Source organism: Podarcis melisellensis (assembly GCF_964234715.1).
Source record: "Podarcis melisellensis genome assembly, chromosome: 12".
NCBI lineage: Eukaryota > Metazoa > Chordata > Lepidosauria > Squamata > Lacertidae > Podarcis > Podarcis melisellensis.
The window spans coordinates 20,275,940-20,295,640 of NC_138544.1; the positions used below are offsets into that span (position 1 = coordinate 20,275,940).

General features: G+C 39.5%; 1 protein-coding gene across 2 annotated transcripts in view; it reads right to left on the bottom strand.

The window, feature by feature from the left end:
* Positions 1 to 1,229: 1,229 nt before the first annotated feature.
* LOC309353797 (ubiquitin-conjugating enzyme E2 E2) overlaps positions 1,230 to 19,701 on the bottom strand; it is a 117,880-nt gene continuing 99,408 nt past the window's right edge. For both annotated transcript variants that reach the window (XM_081883472.1, XM_081883471.1), the window contains 3 exons: positions 8,283 to 8,415; positions 5,234 to 5,381; positions 1,230 to 2,004 (listed from right to left, as the gene is read on the bottom strand). In XM_081883472.1, the coding sequence (XP_081739598.1) occupies positions 1,907 to 2,004; positions 5,234 to 5,381; positions 8,283 to 8,415 (379 nt within the window). In that variant the 3' untranslated portion in view covers positions 1,230 to 1,906. The remainder of the gene's footprint in view (positions 2,005 to 5,233; positions 5,382 to 8,282; positions 8,416 to 19,701) is intronic.

The following is a 19,701-nucleotide window of genomic DNA, read 5'->3' on the forward strand; positions in this document are numbered from 1 at the left end:
ACATTGTGGGAAATATGCAGAAATGCCTATACAGTCGTACCTTGGAAGTCAAACGGAATCCGTTCCGGAAGTCTGTTTGACTTCCAAGGCACAGCTTCCGATTGGCTGCAGGAGCATCCTGCAGTCAACTGGAAGCTGTGCCGGGTGTTCAGCTTCTGAAAATCATTCAAAAACCGGAACAATCACTTCTGGTTTTCGATCGTTCAGGAGCCAAAACGTTCCGAGTTTACAAGCGTTCGGCTTCTGAGGTTCCACTGTACTCAAACCACCACTTTAGAACCAGCCCGCTATGAGCAATCTTACCTTCTGGAGCACTGCACTGAATGAGTCTTCCCCCAAAAGTTATTTCTACTGGGAAAACCTTGTGCAAAATGAGCTTTTAAACTGGCTTGCTGTGAACTGTGTAAAGTTGAAAGCGCATGTTAAACGTGGATCATTTGCAAGTGACACACACACACACACACACACACACACACACACCTTAGATGAGCCTAAGACAAGGTGAAACAGTGCCAAGTTAAAGAGCTGTGTTTTAGGAGAGCTGCTGATTCTATATAACTGATAAGCATAAAACGACACAACAAATTACAGTATGCTCTTCGACGTGAGCGTATTTTGTTTGGTATAAGGTGAATGATATAACCTATATAGTGTTAAGATATTGCTACCTACAAAAAACAATTGATCCTTTTTTAAAAGATCCAGTGTAAGCTGCCATGTGTTGTAAACCTTGATAATGTTGTGACACATACTGTATGACAAGAGATTTGCTTTGTTGTGAAAAGTGGAACAGTATGAACAAATTTTATTACAACATAATTTACGCATCCCACTGCAGATCGAGAGATGTTTGCAAGTGCTAATCAAGTAGACGCCATCCCAGATAAAATCAGGGAGTATGTCAACAGCGATTGCCTTTTACATAGCTGCTGTATTGGAATTGCTTCTTATTGTAGGGCAGTGGAGACACCTCGGATTTTAACCCTGCCAATGTCACCCTGGAGATGATGATCTTTAACAAAGGACATTAACACTGGATGTGTTAACAGTATCATTGTGCTTCCCTTTTCCCGTGGCAATTGATCCACAAATAGCATACTGGAGCTGGCCCTCAGGGGAAAAAGAACAACTCGGAACTAAAAGCAACTGTAGATTCTTTAGTTTTATGCAAATTCAGAAACATGTGGAGCTGACCTGGGTCCACTGCACAAGGAGCATTACAAGAAGTGCATGTTATCAACCACAGTGTTTTGTTTTTTTATTGAGTGCTTTAATAATACAAGTGTACATCAACTGATCCACAGTCAAAAGTGGCAGGTCCCTAAGAAATTTACAAGCACTTTTCTTTTAAGTAAATCAAAATACGTATCATCTGGTTCAACCCAGCAGCCTAGTGTTTGGGAAAAGAGCAGGCTGGTGTTAAAACACAGTCTTAGTAATGCACAGTGATTCTTAAGTTTTATGCTTTTTTTTTTAATACAAAACCGGTTCCCAGTAACATGCACCCACCATTAAAGACTTCCGTACAAAAAAATAACCCTAAACACTACATTTAAGTAGAAACAATATATAGTTCTGAGTTTTGTTTGCTTGTTTTTCCCCCCAAAGACACAACAAAGAAAAAAAATACATTAATACAAAGCTTTGTGACAAAGCTCTATACTATTACAGCTCCAACATTCCTTGCACTGTAACCCCAAATTCCCAATCTATATTTTAAAGATACAGTTTTCAAGTTGAACAGAAAAAAATAAAATAAAAGAATAAAAATAAAGGGGGACAGGGGAAAAGGGCAATCAACTTTGTCACAAAATGCTTCCAAACGTAATAAAAATAAGAAGGGGAGGGCTATTGATGCACTTGGTGAATGTGCTTGCACAGGTCCAGCATGTTCCACAGCAGATTCCTATGTAGCGTATCTCTTGGTCCACTGTCTGGCCATTCTGTCATGCTCTGCTCTGTTTGTCATATACTGAGTAGCAATACTTCCAACCAGGGGGTCAGCTGCAAAGGGAGAAAACCAGTCAACCAATTGCCATGCTCTAAGTGAATTGTTCACTCAGGCCACAATGCAAAAGCAACAGCACCCATGATGCCAGATCTGAATGTGAGAATAAAGGAATAACACTGACTGAGGAAGACTGTGCCCTATCATCTGTGCCACAGACAGAAACCAAACTGACCCCCCTGATTCTGAAGGGTGTTCTAATCACAGTACTCCATGTTACATGTAGTTTGCAGCAAAGCTCTCTGGAGCAGGAACTATCATCTTCTACGTTATTTTGCAAAGTGCTATGCACACTCATGGTACACTGTCTACAATAAATAATATATATCTGATATGACCCAACCCTACTTGCATTTCTGATGGGCAGGTAAATGAGACAGCCTTCATTTGGATGCAGGAGTGACTCATGGTTTCATGGAGACCTCGGTGCCTCGCCTCTTTACTAGCAAATGGCGAGATGCACTTTGGTGGGTTTAGGAGCAAAACTTCCACTCTACCTGTCCTAATGCAAATCCAGTGTTTCCCCCACCCCAAGGCTGCCTTACCATTTTTGCCATTTTTGACAATGCAGAATTTGAAGGCTGAAATACCAGCAAGCTTCATGCATGCACCATTCACTCCCATGCAAAATTGTAAATGGGACCGGAGACAAGGTATCTCATTCTTATGGCGTTACTTTTTTCAAATTAACAACAACATTAATAACAATAAATAATAATAATAATAATGCAGATGCTATCATTTTATAATTTCTTATTCCTCTATCACGACTACTTCATTTATTTCTTCCGCCAAGGTAGGAAGGTGGGGGGAATTATTGTTCAGCTGATTTGTTTTACTTATTTCCTTGTTTTTATCCTGTATTTTATTCTGTGAACCGCCCTGATATCTTATGATGAAGGGCTGTATATAAAGCTAATAAAATAAATGAATAAACTAACACACAGCAATAAATCCACTGAGTTGCTAGCAAGAATCAGAAAGCGGTTAACTACAATTTGCTCCCTGGTGGTGCTGACACAGTTTACAAGTCAAATCTCACGACGCTTGTTTAAAAAGGGACGAGCACGTGCCTGCCTTGAGTGATCAGAAATAAAAGGCTGGTGATGTAAAGCCAGAGAGGGAAGATCTTCTCCTCTACATCTTTTGCACATTACCGCAAGAACGTCAGAAGTTTCAGGAGCAAATACCTCTTTTTCATTTCCTCGGCACGGCTTGCTTGAGAAGAACAGCGGTGCTTGCCAATGAAGCTGCAGCTGTGCGTCAAACTCAGTTTAATCACTGCGTATGGCTGGAGGTTAATTAGCTGCCATTCTTATTACTATTTGTTGTTCTAATGAAGATTTGCATAAATCCAAGCCTACTGGGTAACTGATACATGTCGTCCCCCTCCCCTTCACGAGGGAAAACCTGCATGTTTTGTATTTATATTTTTGTGGAAGCACTCGCTGCTGCCTTTCCATTTGACCTGATGTGCTTCTGCCTATTAGATGAGTAGTGAACAAAGAGCACAAGGTTGTTTATCATTGCAGGGCCCCCGCCAGGTTTCTGCCTTTAAAGTGGGCTGGGGCAGGCTAAGATGAAGGGAAGACAGAGGGCACTGAAAATTGCTTCCAGCTGACAGAGAACAGAGAACACTCTGTGTGTGTGTGTGTTTCTCTGAGATGTGCCTGGGGTATTCTCAAAGCAATTCCCCCACTGAAAGAAAAAAGGTAGTCAATTTGCTTCTCCATGTTCAAAATCAGATTACAAAGCATGACTAATCTGACAATTTGTTAAAATCGCACCAGACCTATACTGGGTCTAAAAGAAATGGGCCTAAAGCCAGAAAACAGCACTGCCAGAATTTATTTTTTAAAAAATAAAATTCCATCATGCCATCGTGAGTTCTCCCTTAAAAGTCCCTGTATGAATCTGTTTTGGTTTTAATGAGGAAACACCATCTCACAAATGCACAATTGTTATAAACAAAGAAATGATCCAGGCAAGAAAGGAAAAAATCGAAGAAAGCATTTCGTATGAATTTGGCATTAAGTAGTCGGATAAACCCAGCTCACACCAGCTGTAGAATATTAAGTCCATCACTTCCTATGAGTAGTTTAAACGTAAATTAAGTATTGAGAAACTGGGTTAGTTCACATTACATGGAGGCTGCACTTTTAACATTTTACTGTTTCAATATTTTAATGTTGTTTTTTTAATCTTGTTTTTAAGCTGCATTCATTCAACTTGTTTTATTATTGCTTGTTAGCCGCCCTGAGCCCGGCCTTGGCTGGGGAGGGCGGGGTATAAATAAAAATTATTATTATTATTATTATTATTATTATTATTATTATTATTATTATGATGGAACCCCTGGCTTGGATGCTCACTCCTCCCTGCATGAGCTCTGTTTAGTTAGTAACTTTCTCATTTGCAGCAAACCACAACTTGACCTTGTATCCCAAAACAATAAACTATGGTTTGTGCTCACCCTGCTAAACCAGGAATGTAAACCAGGGTTGATTCTGGTATGCTGCAGATCATCAATGCATCATTAAACTATGTTTTGCTGCAAATCAGAAATTAACTATTTAAGTAGAATACACAAAGAGAGGAAGAAATTAAGGAGAGTGTGCGACGCCTGAGCTTGTTCCCTAGTGCCAAACCATGTTTGAGCCATGGTATTAAATTAAGAGAAAAACTCCAGGGTGGCTGAATCAGCAGAAAATCTTTTCAGTGCAAAAAGCAATTCAATTGATTTGTTGGTGATTTCCCCCCAACACTAGATAGAAAAATCAATAGCTGCTATCTTTACCATCGAAACGTATGAAGTACTTATTATTGCAAATAAAAATATGTTACTGACTTAAATAGATTTTAGTATTGCTAGCAAAACAGACAAACTACTCCATCTATTAATATTTTTGACAGCTGACACTGAATGAATAGAGATGCCACGCCCTGTCGCCCTGCACTTTAACAGAAGCCTGAAATGTAACAATTAAGCAGGAAAAGTTTTCCCCAGCATGCTCAATTTCTGCATGCCAGATTTTTGTTAAAAACACAGTAGCAGGGCTAGGCAAAAGGCTCAACTCTATGAATGCACTCATTACCTGCAACACAGGTACTTTTGGTTAACCATTTGCTAATCTAAATCACTGTAGTAGCTTTTCATGGATAACTGAAGATGTAAATCTGTTATATCACCATCCAGCTATATACAATACAGCGCAGAAGTCTTACCAGGGTTGCAGTCTGTAAGAAGTGAGCAGATTGAAAGAAGGACTTTAGATATGGTTAATGCTGGACTCCAGTTGTCTTTTAAAATATCCAAGCAAATCACTCCTTGACTGTTAATATTACAATGATAAATTCTTGTCCGGAATGTGACCTGGGGAAAACCAAGAACAATTGAGTAGATATCAAATATATCCTACTATTTATAATAAATAAAATATATACTGCTATTCGTAATAAATACAACTTGCTTCAAACTGTTTTTATTTATTTTGTGTTTTAATGTTGTAACCCAGCCTGGGATCTTAGGGTGAAAGGCAGGGACTAAACAAACCAACAATTATCCAAGCTAATAAAGATTTCCACTCCATTCCATCATATAAACAAAAAGCATTCTAATTTGTCCAAGTTCTGGCCCTTACATAGTCAAAACAGCACCATTCTCATAAAAGAGGAAGATATCAGCAGGCTTAAAAGGTAAAGGGACCCCTGACTATTAGGTCCAGTTGTGACCGACTCTGGGGTTGCGGCTCTCATCTTGCTTTATTGGCTGAGGGAGCCGGCGTACACCTTCCGGGTCATGTGGTCAACATGACTAAACTGCTTCTGACGAACCAGAGCAATGCACGGAAACGCCATTTACCTTCCCACCGGAGTGGTACCTATTTATCTACTTGCACTTTGACGTGCTTTCGAACTGCTAGGTTGGCAGGAGCAGGGACCGAGCAATGGGAGCTCACCCCGCCGCGGGGATTTGAACCGCCAACCTTCTGATCGGCAAGTCCTAGGCTCTGTGGTTTAACCCACAGCACCACCTGCGTCCAATCAGCAGGATTAGGGGGACCCTAATGTTTGTAGAAGTAGAAGCAATTTTTAGAAGAACCACGTTTGTGTGTGTGTGTTGGGGGGAGGAGTCAAAGCAGCCCAATGTGTCCTGAGTGTGCTTAGCATGGACTGCTGACTGACTGTTGACAGGAAAAAGCATAAAAACAGGTGGGTGGAATGGAAGAGAGCATGGCTCTCTGCATTGTGGCTGGTCCCACGTGGTATCACAGAGACCTGATTGGCTTGAACAAGTTGGGCCATTTTGTATCACTGGACCCAAGCATTGGAATTCTCTTTCAGAAGAGATATATGCTGACTTTCAGGTGTCTCCTGAAGACCTTTTGATGCTAACAGGCCTGTGCAGCTATTTAAACTTTATTGATTAGCCAGTCATCTTAATGATTATTTTGTATTGTTTTTATGGTGCTTCCATAGAATCATAGAAATGTAGGGACCCCAAGGGTCATCTAGTCCAACCCCCTGCAATGCAGGAATCCTGGCCACAGCTACCCCTGGGTGGACTCAAACCACCAGCCTTCTGGTTAACATCCGTCGTGCCAGTTGCATACATTATTGTACACCACCATGATGTTTCATGGGAGCTGGCTGACTATAAACATTTTATAAAGAAGGAAATATAATATAAATATTTTAATCCCATATAATATGTTTTTTATTTGTGTACTGTTGCTTGCTTTCTATGTCAGTATATATTTGTCTGGGTCTCGTGGTGTAGGCATGTGAGTGGGTCATTGGTTGAGGATATGAGACTGAATTATGGGGGTAGTTGCAGAGCGGATTGGAGGTGGTGTTAGAAGAGTGATGTCTGAGTATCTTATGTAAGAGTATGCTTGAGAGGAACTGAGTGGAATGCATTTTTAGATGTAGTTACATTAAGTTGCGTTTATGGTTGTATAGGGGGCTGGGAATTTAATTGGATTGCCTTGCTTAACTTTATGATGGATTGCACATATGGTGGGTTGGAAAGAGTGGTTTTATTTTTCATTCAATTGGTTGCTAATTACGTTGTTTCAAAATGTGGCATCTTTATTTTATTTTTTTATACATGGCTTTTATTTGTGATGTTTCAATTGTGATGTTTCAGAAGATATTTTGATGAGTTGTTAATTATGTTGTCCTGAAATGTGAAATGTTTATTGTATTTTTATAGTGAATGTTGTTTTAGGGAATGCCCTACTTACCTGTTAATTGTGGTGCTCTATAATGCGCATTTTTCAAAATTATTTTTTAGTATTTGATGTTTATTATGTCTTAACATATGCAGGAAATTGCTTTTATTCTGTCTGAATAAATATTTACATAATTTAATATAAATAATACAATGCAATATGAATAGTGCAAAATTGAATGTTGATTAAATTAAAACAGGTTGGGGGGGGAGGGAGAGATAGTTTTAACTATCCTCAGAGGCATAGTTTTGTATGCTGAGTGACCTTTAGGTTCTTGCATGACATGGTATAGGACAGATTTACACTTTTCCACAAATCCTCAGCTCCAGACAGTCCCTCTATAGAATCAAGAGATGACATTGTCAACTCAGACTTGGTGAACTCTAGTTGCATGAAACACCATGAGGTCTTCCAATGGGATTTGACATAGTAGGCTTTTAAAACAACAAAGAAGTAAAGTCTAATACATAACAACCCTAACATCGCAAATACTTTTGAAAGCCATTGTTTTATTTCCCTCCACCGCAATTTTGGAAAAATCCTAGAATCTAACCAAATTTTAAAACATTTCCCATCTTTGATCACTTGCACAAACCCACAGTTTTTGACTTTATTTCTTGGAGAACTTCCTTAAAATATATACACAGAACAATGAAATCTTATATATGTCTATTTGTAAGTAATTCCACTGTGTTCATTGGTTCTTGCTCCTAGGGATGCATAGGACTGCAGCCTTAATATTTAAAAAATAGTTATAATGAAGGAAAGAAAGGCAAACCATGAGCAATAACCAAGGTTTGTTCTTGAAATATTTGTCAATTCTGTCTAATGAGATTGGATTCTGGGTCTTTGACATCACCTGACAGATTTCAGATCATAATGGTCATTATTTCTTCTTATAATTTTAAAAGCAGCCATGCACCTTTATAAGTATTTTGTTCATTTCCTTTTGTACATAATACAATTCTACACGTGTATCAAGACTGGTTCTGAAACTACTTACTTTTCAGTATAAATTATTAATTTTACTCATCCCTTACCTTGGGTGGTTTAAAGGGATAGTCTGGTGAGAAGGTAATATCAAGGAAAAAAACTCCTCCCTCATACACAGAACCTGGAGGCCCAAGTATAGTTGATCTCCATTCATAAATGTTGTCTCCCTTAGGTCCAGCACTGTAAAATAAAGTAAAACATATTTAATAACTGAAAAATAACACTTGTGCAGCACATCAGTTATATTTTTCATAAGTATTGTTTTCAAAGTGGATTAGAAGTGAAAATAAATCACATTTTTGGACCTGTTTACTGTGTATATGAGGTCATTTCCTTACCCTAAAGTAGGTTTCCCCACCCCCAGAAACAGTTGTTAGACATTCTGTATTACTTTATATTGTCATTCACGTTATCAATTTCTGTTTCCTTTTTAAAAAAAAATAAAAAGACCAGTTAAGACATTCTCTATTAATGTACCTTGTCATTCACCTTATCACTAGGTGGCATTGTAATAACATTATTTTGGAGGATATGCTACCATAAAACTTTGGCACCATGACAAACAACATTGTTTCTGGACACCTAAGCCATTCCAGTAACAGATGACTTCTTTATTCCTTAATTACGACACTATGTATTCAAAGTAAAAACAAACACAAACAAAAATGATTTTTCTCTGTCTCTCTCACATACATATTATCAACTAAGATGTTCCTAATGTACATAAGCACAGGTGGCAGGCATCATGACAAGCAACATTTTAAAACAGATATCTAGATCATTCTAGCAACAGAAGGCTACTGCAGCCCACAATTATTACATAATGCACTGAGAAGTGGAAACTAAGCTCAAGAAAGGATGCTCAGGCCAGTTAAATTATGAAAGATGTTGTCTGTAATAAACACAAGTGCATAAACCAAATCCATACACACCTTACAAACTCTTTGAAGAATTCTGATTATCACAACTTACATCTAAAACTCATGTTCTTGTAATAAAAGGTAAAGGAAACACAGAAGTAAGTTTAGAAAACAGCAAATTCTCTCTTTCACACACACAATTATGTGGTAATTTCAGTCTAGGTATCAAGACTCTCCCTTCCCCAAGTTTACACTCTGAGGGTAAACAGTTGAGAAACAGCCTAACTTGTTGCTAATCCCACCCCACAACTATGCACATTATACTCATTACATACAGCCGAAATATGAAAACCACAGCCCTATGAATCGTAACACATTGCTTTTTTTTTTTAAAATAACCACCATCTTTATTTTTATTTTAGAATAAGCAATAATGAGATTTTATCTGTAATAATGAAAAACATTCAAAATACAGGAGGTGCAGCAAGAAAACTGCTGGCACATTTGCAATGCTAGCAGGTATGGTTTCAGATTGGATGGGGGACCCCATGTTGAGATACCGGCATTGCAGGGGGTTGGACTAGATGACCCTCAGGGTCCCTTTCTACTCATTTAAACCAACGACCCATGCTGGTTGTGGCTGATGGGAGTTGGAGACTGATGGGAACCTGGAGTATCACAAATTAAATTACACTGTGTTTCTGATGGATGCTTTCACTTCTGATACTATTCACAATAAACAATTATAGCTGTAACTATATTTAACTATAATAATTCCTATAAAATATATGGTGACATTTGCAAGGACAGTGTTCTTATGAAAAACTTACATCTGTCTACTTTAGGATTCATGCAAACTTGGGCCTCCAGTTGTTTTTGGACTACAACTTCCATCATCCCTAACTAGCAGGACCAGTGGTTAGGGATGATGGGAATTGTAGTCCAAAAACAGCTGGAGACCCAAGTATGGGAAACCCTGGTCTACTTCCAAGCTTTTCAGACCAAGAACCTGCACTCAATCCCAAACTGCAATGTACAGTAATACCTCCACGAACATCCGCCTTGTCTAGCGTCCATTCCAGTGAATGTCTGCAGCAAACCTGGTAGTACCGGAACGGGTTACTTCTGAGTTTGCTGCTCATGCATGCGCAGAAGCGCTAGATTGTGCTTTGCAAAACACTCCACGCGCATGCACAGACACGGTTCTTTGCCCAGTGTCCTTTTTGGCTAGAGGACGGGGCTCCGGAATGGATCCTGGCTGCAAAATGAGGTCCGACTGTATTCATTTTTTTAAAACCCTAGATACAAAGGAAGCGGGTGTCCTATATTTTTAATATTTAAAACTGAAGAGAAATTTTGTAAAGTGTGCTTTTCATGCAGGGTGAAAATACCCATAGAAAAATATTCCCTCTCTCCCCTTTGGGAGGGAGGGACATAAATTTAATGATATCCCACACAACCACAGAGGAAGAAAACAGTGAGGGTGTCATTGGTGCAACACATGTCAAATCTGGGCAAGACCCAAGTATCCAGTTGAAGATCAATGGTTTAAACCAGGAATGCTAACTCTTTTCAGCCTAAGGGCCACATTGACCCACAGCTAACCCTATGGAGGTCACATGATGAAGCAAGTGTGGCCAAAGTGCAAAGGTATGCACGTCTGAAGTTATCATTCATTATTATTAGCAGTGTATCCTTAAATTCATTAGGTTATCAGTTCATTAATTCATTAAGAAAGAGCGTCTCCACACACTTCCTCCATTGCAAGCCAGAGGATCCTTTCCATTTACTACTTACTAATGAACTATGTGGGACGCGGGTGGTGCTGTGGTCTAAACCACTGAGCCTAGGGCTTGCCGATCAAAAGGTCGGCGGTTCGAACCCCAGCGATGGGGTGAGCTCCCGTTGTTCGGTCCCTGCTCCTGCAAGTAGATAAATAGGTACCACTCCGGCGGGAAGGTAAACGGTGTTTCTGTGCGCTGCTCTGGTTTTGTCAGAAGCGGCTTAGTCATGCTGGCCACATGACCTGGAAAACTGTCTGCGGACAAACGCCATCTCCCTCAGCCAGTAAAGCAAGATGAGCACCGCAACCCCAGAGTCGTTCGCGACTGGACTTGACTATCAGGGGTCCTTTAATGAATTATGAAGAATTTGTGCACCCAACTCTCCCTCCAATAATTTATGCTGGCTTCAGCATAGGGGATGCTTACTCTCTTTTTTGAAGTTGCCACCCGCTTCTTAAAAATCGCTGGCTTGCTCTGCTCCACCCCATAACCATCGCTGATGCCTGCCGAAGAAATATGATCTCCCACTGCTCTCAATAAGTGCTTCCTGTAGCTTTGGCTGCTCTCAAGAATGATTGCAAGAGATTTTATCTCTTTGGCAGGCGTCAGCCTGCAGAACCTGATGGACGCAGACGTTCTTAAGGGCTGCGGAAGTGCTCTTAGCAAGGAAGTAGAAGGCAGCTCTCAATATGGAAGTGGTAGCTGCTGCTTCGAAAGGGGTTGCAAAGGATTTTAGGGTATTTATCCACCCCCCCAACTGAACATGCCAACAAAAGTTTTGGGGAATGACTAAACATTTTCCAGGCAACTGGGTATGGTTTTCCCAGGAGAACAATTGTGGCTTACATATTCAAAAGGTTATTTTCCAGTTCTGACTAATCAGAACCACTGCTTATGTGGTCAGGAAACCCAAGGTTTCAATCACATAACTTTTTGAACAATCTTGGGACAGTACTGTCACTGCGGTGTTGGGCTATAATTTGGCCCCATAACTGAGCTCCTGATGAAGGACAGGCAAAAGGCAGCCTCATTATCTAGTGTCCCCCGTCCCCCCGCTTCAGTCTTAATGCAGTAACTGCTGAAAGTCTCCCAGAGAACCTGGTTACAAAGCGCCCCAAAAATACTGCAAAAAATACTGCATAAAAAAACCACAGAACAAAGTTGATGGTTATTATTTTAAGTAAACAAAAAACAAGCCCTAATAACCTCCTAACAGAATGTGCTGATTTTAATTCCTCTTCTAAACAACCTGTAGTCCTAATTACTAAAATTATCAGTAATTTTGCTATTGATTTTTGTGGCCCCCGCTTGTACAGCTACCACCACTCTTTACTCTCTTTACAAGATTTTTACTAATGAACATTGTAAAACTGCATTCTTTTTCTGGAAGTAGAGGGGAATATGCTTTTAAAAAAACAAACAGGAATCAGTAATCAGTAAGTGTAATCTACCTTGATACCATATTTTTATTTAGTATGTAATTAGTAGCAGGATCTTCTGCTGCAATGTATACTATACTAACATTAACGGAAAATTGTCCCCCCTCTTTTAATTACTATAATTCAAGATTGATGAATAAAATATTTATGTCTAAATCATTATTTCACTTTGTTCCTAAGTAAAACCTTCTTCTATTTGAAAGATTTACAATATGCCTCTAGCTTTGTTGTCCACCACAATAAATGAATAATATCAGATATTATTGTCAGTCAAGACTGATGGTGGTTCTGTTGCGAACTGCTGCTCACTATTATTCAGCAGAAAGAAATAAGATTCGATTTAGCCACAATATGGCAATATATTTTCAGGGCATTTCTTATGAAATAGTACCAGCTACAACTGTAATAATACTACTGCAATAATGTACTCAATAAGCAGAGTGTAAAAAATAACTATATCCAGAACAGATGAAGGCTTTTGGCTATGTTCCATGCCTTGCAATATAACCAAGGCATGCAATTATCACATGGCATCATGTCGTGTTCAATGCTCAACTATTCATTTTGTGTGCTGAAAGTTAATAAAACCCTCTTAACTGTTATTCCTTAGGCTCTCTTCAATAAAATATCCAAGTGGATGATTTCTTGCATATAACTGAATGATGACTACTGTTTAAAGCAGTGTATCAGTTCATTAGTCATGGTATCTGCATTAATTTTCTGTAATAGCTGATAACGTTTCACAGATTTCTAAATGGCATACTTTCCTTATAAAGTGGGATGCTGATCTTATTGTATTATGAAATCTTTTAAGGATTAGAAAACATAGTTTTTTTTATTTTAAAGGGAAAACTGGTCTGTTTAAACAATTGAAACAGACACAGCATTGCCATTCATTCGCATCTGACAATGTCTATATCAGGAAACTAGCTGCCAAATGGAATTTAATTTACCCAGTTCTCAGTTTGCATTAACCTTTGAGTAATAAAGCACAGCTGAGACTGCTATAAGAAATAAACTAGAGAATTAATAATGAAAGGGGCTTCTGCCATCCATGGAAATACCAATCACAACTTGACTGGGAAAGTTTAATTGTTACTGAACCAAAAAGGTGGCTAACTGTACTCTTTTATCAACCTAAAAAAAATGGATGTGCCACAGCCATAGCGCACTTTCTAAGAAGAAAGACCCTGTAAACAAGAAATAATGGAACACAGGAAGCTGCCTTATAGTCCAGATTACCAGGCAGGGAATATTTTCCAGCACTACCTGGAGATACTGGGAACTGAACCTGGGACCTTTTTCATGCAAAGGTGATGCTCTACCATTGAACTATGGCCCCCTCCCCCCAATTCATATATAAAATGTAAGAAGTGAAATGCATAGTCCTTCAACACCAGATGGTCAAGCTAGTAGATTTTCCATGATATAATTACTGGGAAAACTACCTATTGGTATTGTAGAGAGAAACTTAAAATGAAGTCACACAAATGAGAACACCAGGGAGTTAGATGATCTCAGTGTCCCTTTCAATGCTACATTTCTATGATCTCAACTACATTGCCTGACTGTAGCTTGCTCTTGAGACAATTCATTTGTATGCAAGAAAGAGAAACACACACAGTGGAAATGGAAATGGTATTAACTATGGACTAAGGCAGAGGTTTTTAAACTGTGGTTGCCAACCTGGTGCCCAGAAATCTCCACATAGTCATACCTGGACCCGCGCCAACAGCAAAACGCACCTGGCAAATTTCGAACACTGATCCAAAGATACCAAATAAAACATTCTGATTCAGGGATTGGGACCCTGTGGCCCTTTAGACTACAACTCCCAGAGTCCTTGAGCACTGGCTTGGTCTTGATGGGATTTGCCCATAGGTTCCCTAGTTGTGTTCTATTTCTGTCTTTTTTCAATCCATGTTATCACTGAAAGAAGCAAAGTAACTGGCATAAAACACGTCTTTAAATATGCTTGCTGTTTTTCTTGCTTCTCAACTTTCCTCCTCAAAGCCTCAATGTTAAATGCAATTAAATGCTTCTACTATTTGCCAGTTCTGTCTGCTTCTCACAGCTCACTTATTGTCAGGCTCAGCAGGGAGCTGCTATTAATTGGCAGATGCTGAAACAAAGGCATGGTCCAAATAGGCAGAACTGTAGCACAAGATCTGTTGCTACTGCCTTGGGCTACACACTTCCTCTGGCATTGATTTGCTTGCTCCAGCCTGACCTTGCAAATCAGCATTCAAGGGCCCAGGGGCAGGCATACTTCCAAACAGGTAAGGTTGAGGTTGGAGTAAGGCAGGGGCATAGTCAAGGACAGCTGGGTCAAATTCAGGTAAAGCAAGTAAAGCAGGCCTGGTTGGACCAGACTACTCAAGACTGCTCAGCCTGAAAAACCAAGTATGGGACAACAGTTGTTTCCTTGGGTCACCCATTCCAGAGGGGCTTCAGAGCAGCAGAAGTATCTCTGGGCATTATATGAGTGTGGCTAAATTGCAGAAGACTTCAGCCCAATTATTCCATCTGCACGACAGCTGCCCTGGTGGCAGAGTCCCATGTTCCAAACCCTCAGCGCCTTACACAGATATTGTGGAAAACCAGTTGCAGCTGCAGCCAAAGATCTTAGGACTGGAGAGATGGTTGGTAAGACAACTTTGGATGAAGGAAATGCTTAGTTCCACACTGCATTTAATTCTTTAATGCTCTGGTAAAGTATATTAAGATGGAGTTTTTTTTTAAAAAAAGTGCTGATGCCTGGTAAACTGGTAAAGAGGCCAGGATTGAGAAGAGGAAACCTGGAAGTGTGTGTGTGTTTGTAGTGAAAAGATTATGGATTCCCACTTTATACTGGCAACCATGAACTGAAGAGCAACCCCCTCTCAAATTCTAAGTGGATGGAGGAGGTTTCAGTGGTTGAGTGGTGAGAGAAAAACTCTGAAAGATACTTTCTTTTCTTCCCATATTTGAAGACTCAGCCCTGGTACTGAAAATATTGGGCTCCCACTGTCTTCCCAAGCAACTACTCTATTCCAAACTTAAAAATGGAAAGTGTAATGCTGGTGGTCAACAAAAGAGGTTTAAAGACTGTCTCAAGGCAAATCTAAAAAAATGTAGTATAGACACAGACAACTGGGAAACACTGGCCTGTGAGCGCTCCAGTTGGAGAACAGCCTTTACCAAAGGTGTCATGGGCTTTGAAGACACTCGAACTCAGAACACAAGGAACAAATATGCTAAGAGGAAGGCACACTTGGCAAATCCACACCGTGATCAACTCCCACCCGGGAACCAATGTCCCCACTGTGGAGGGATGTTTGGCTCCAGAATTGGCCTCCACAGTCACTTATGGACTCATTGTAAAAGCTGTGCTTATGGAAGACAATCTTACTTGGCTACGAGTGATCGCCAAATAAGGAAGAAGAAGAAGAAGAAGAAGAAGAAGAAGAAGAAGAAGAAGAAGAAGAAGAAGACGACGACTATTGTAGAAACAACTCCATCAGTAGCTCACTATCCCAATTCAATGTCCCATCTTTGAAAGGTAAAACCCTAACTGAGGTGGGCCCAGGGTATCTTAGGGAAAAGCTACACTATTATTAATGTCGCCATAATTTCAACATCAGCCAAGGAGTTCCTTTGTATTTGGAGACCCCCATATGCTCACAAGAAGCAGGGTTTTCCGGAATGATTGATTCTGGGACACTTGTCTGAAAAGAGACCTGCTGCCAGTCACTGTAAACAATACTGAGCTACAGGGACCTACCTCTGTTTAAGACCTCTTCCTCTGTTCTTGTGTAAAAGATTTTCAGTGTTTCAATAATTAATCACTGAATTCATTAAATGCATTTAATAATTTAGCAATACAAATCAATACTAGTACATTTGCACATGTTTCAAACAGTCCAGTCCTATGAGTATTTATCTGCACCACAGAATTCAATGGGTAAACATGCTTAAGATTGCACTGAAGCTTTCTGCATATTTTTACGTTACTACAGAAGAATTCAAAATAAATAAGCTCCATTCAAAAAGCAGATAGCAATGATTAGCACCACACTTTTTCTTTTGCAATTAATAATGCTTCATTTTCTTCTTTAATGCTTTTTCACAATTATTAAGCCATTTATACACTCACAATCCCCAAGGGAGTGACAAGACACCAGGCTTCTCCAGAGAAAATTCCCATATGTGCAAGTCCTCTGCAGGAGAATAATTCTATCTGCTTTAACACAGGAGAATTTAATTGCTCTCTTCTCTGTGTGGACATCTGCCGAATATGCTGAAGCTCCAGCATTTTATATTTCATGTGATTTATACAGCCATTCAATGCTGATTGTGCTGGCGAATAAACCACAGACCTCAGTGAAAGCAAAGAATCATCTCAGCATTTGAAATGATATTATCTTTCAATAGACTGATTCAGATGGACACCAATTTTGAGAAAGGGCAAGCTAATCCTTCTAAGACTGAACTGTCCCAGCTCTTATGTGTGCTGTTGCTGTCAACCTCAGTTAAATTAATCAATTTCAGTAGCAAGACAAAGCTCCCTGCTGTAGATCCAGCTGGAAATGGCTGAACCATAAAGATAAGTCGGTTCATGTAAGCACTGATTAAAGAGTTTAGATGTATCCTTCTAATATTTAGATTGCTCCTTACAAGCTGCAACACAGAATGGAGAGTCTATATATAGCATGATCAGGCAAGATTTTGTATCAGCAATGACTTGTCAGAAAATGCTATCTACAGCTACACGTCTCATAAAATAGATGATATAATCTATTATATATTATATCGTATTCACTGGGGATGTTGAAATAGCAACAAACTGTGGTGTGCCAGTTCCACACATTAATAAAGGTTGCAGTATACTGCCATCTTGCAGGGTAACCCTGCTAAAAAATACCATGTGGCTATTTTAATAGCAAAATACACATAAACAAATACAGGATTCAGAATGCTGCCAAAGAAGCTGATAGGCTAGTTTTGAGAAAGAAGATTGTAGTTTCCCTCTCATCTGTCTGCCTCCAACCATCCTCCCCCCCCCCCAATTCCAACACTATCTGAGAACAAATAAAAAGAGGTACTAATGAATAGAGGTGTTTACAATAGTAAATCGGGCATAATGGTACCAAGACATGGGGTAATGGGGTAGTTCTTCTGGGACACGGTAACAAAAGGGGGCAGGGACAAAACACCCAATGCCAATTGCAGTCAAGCATTCAAGTCAACTCTACTTAGCAGAGAAGCTTCTGCTGAAAGAGCTACACCTTTGCTCTTTGCAGTATCGGTAAATATTGAAAAAAGCACAATGCTCATTACTAGCAAATGGAAGGTCACCTACAGTTTCAGAATTGCAGTCAATGCTACGTTCTGTTTCTGTTTCTTCCCTACATTCCTAAATATCCATACACTATGAGGCAAATTCTCAGGTTTTTTGGCAATCTCATTGACTGATAAAGTGTATATTTAACTGAAGCGTGGCCCTCATTCCCTCAAAAAGACTGAGAAATAGGCCAAAACAGGGGGTGCACATACTAATAATAACCCACTAACACATCCTGAGCAAGGAAACAAACATTCTGCACCAAGAAAAGATTGGGTCCATGGCCAATATAAATACCTTATGTGGTGTATACAGGTCCAGACTGCAGGTGGGATGGGTTAATAGAATAAATATTTGTAAACCATTGAAAATAAAATCAATTTTATCTTAAATGTAGCTACCCAGGTTAAATATTTTCGGTTTCATCAATGGGCTGGTTTCTACATCATGTGAAACCAAAGCATGTATTAATGTGACCATGTAAGCTCCCAGGGAAGAAATTACAGCCACTCCATTCCACTCTGGTTGTTTTGCTCCTGCGCTGTGCTGAGTTAAACCATGAGTTGGCTGGCTTTATCATCTAACCCCAGACTTGAGATTTAGCTCTCTCCAGTTCTCTCCATGAGCTGTAAACCAAGAATTTTTTTTTCAAAGCTATGGCTTGACTTAGTATGATTCGCAAACCAATGCATTTTAAGCTAGTAGCTTCTTGAAGGAAACCCCTGCTGGAAAGTTACTTATCCAAGACATCACTCAATAAATATGTGTGGAAATGTAATCATTAAGATTAGCAAGCTATGTAACTGATTGCAAAAGTCTCCACAGAACTGCATTTTACAATTTCCCTTAACTGATATGTATTTCCCCTAGAAATGACAATGCTACAGATGTTTATTTTAACCAGAGCTGTAATTTGTAGAAAAAATTACCACCTTTTCAAGTCAGTCAGTTGGCAGTTTCTTCCATAGGGATTATCATGGAATTAATCCACCTATCAGGTAAATTTAAATATAATATATTCACTGTTGATATCCAAATAAAAAAGGAAAGCATATGTCAAGGCAAAATATGCCGATTTCAGGTCAACTCCATGTACATGGTTGGCCACCAATCTTTCTTTGCTTGTTTTTAATGATGTTCTCCAGTCCATTTTGGTCTGCATATGAAATAACCATTATTGTGGCTATGTTCATTATTCACCAGAGATTACAATAACCAGAACCAGGATGACAGCAGGGAGACAGGATTTCTGCTAAAACATGATTAGTGAACCCTGTGGTTCTCCAGGTGAATACATTATAATTATTGGACTAAAACTCCCATTATCCATGGCCATTGGCCATGCTGGCCATATACCTGTGCAAAAGGATCAATAAATTGTGGATCAGTAACTTGTTCTGGTCCATGGGGTTACGAAGAGTCGGACACGACTAAACGACTTAACAACAATCTTGTTAAGAAAAAGGAAACAGAGAGTAGGAATAAATGGATAACTCCTTCAATGTTGGGATATGAAAGAGACCCCTCCAAAAATCTGTGCTTTTAAACTTCTTAATAAGTGATTTAGGATTATGAGTGAGCAGTGAGTTAGCCAGAATTGCTTGATGATACTAAATTGTTCAAGGTGGTTAAAACACAAATACATTGTGAAGAGCTTCAAAAGGATCCATCCTTTTGGCAGGAAAATGCAACTCAACATAAAGAAGTATAAAGTGGAGTATGCCAGGGTAAATGAATTGCAATTTCATATATATGCTCATGGGATCTGAACTGGCAGTGACTGGCCAGTAATGAGACCTTGGGGTTGTAGCGGGGAATTCATTGAGGATGCTGACCCAGTGCAGCAGCTGTGAGAAAGCAGAATTGCATGCTTGGATCATTAGAAAAGGAACTGGAAACAAAACTGCTGATATCATAATGCCCTCATACAAATTATGCAACTGCATTTTGAATACTGTACAGGTGTGGTCACCTCATGTGAAAAAGGATATTGTAGAGCTGGAAAAGGTTCAGAAACAGATTACCAAAAGGATCAACTCCCCTATGAAGAAATGTTGCAG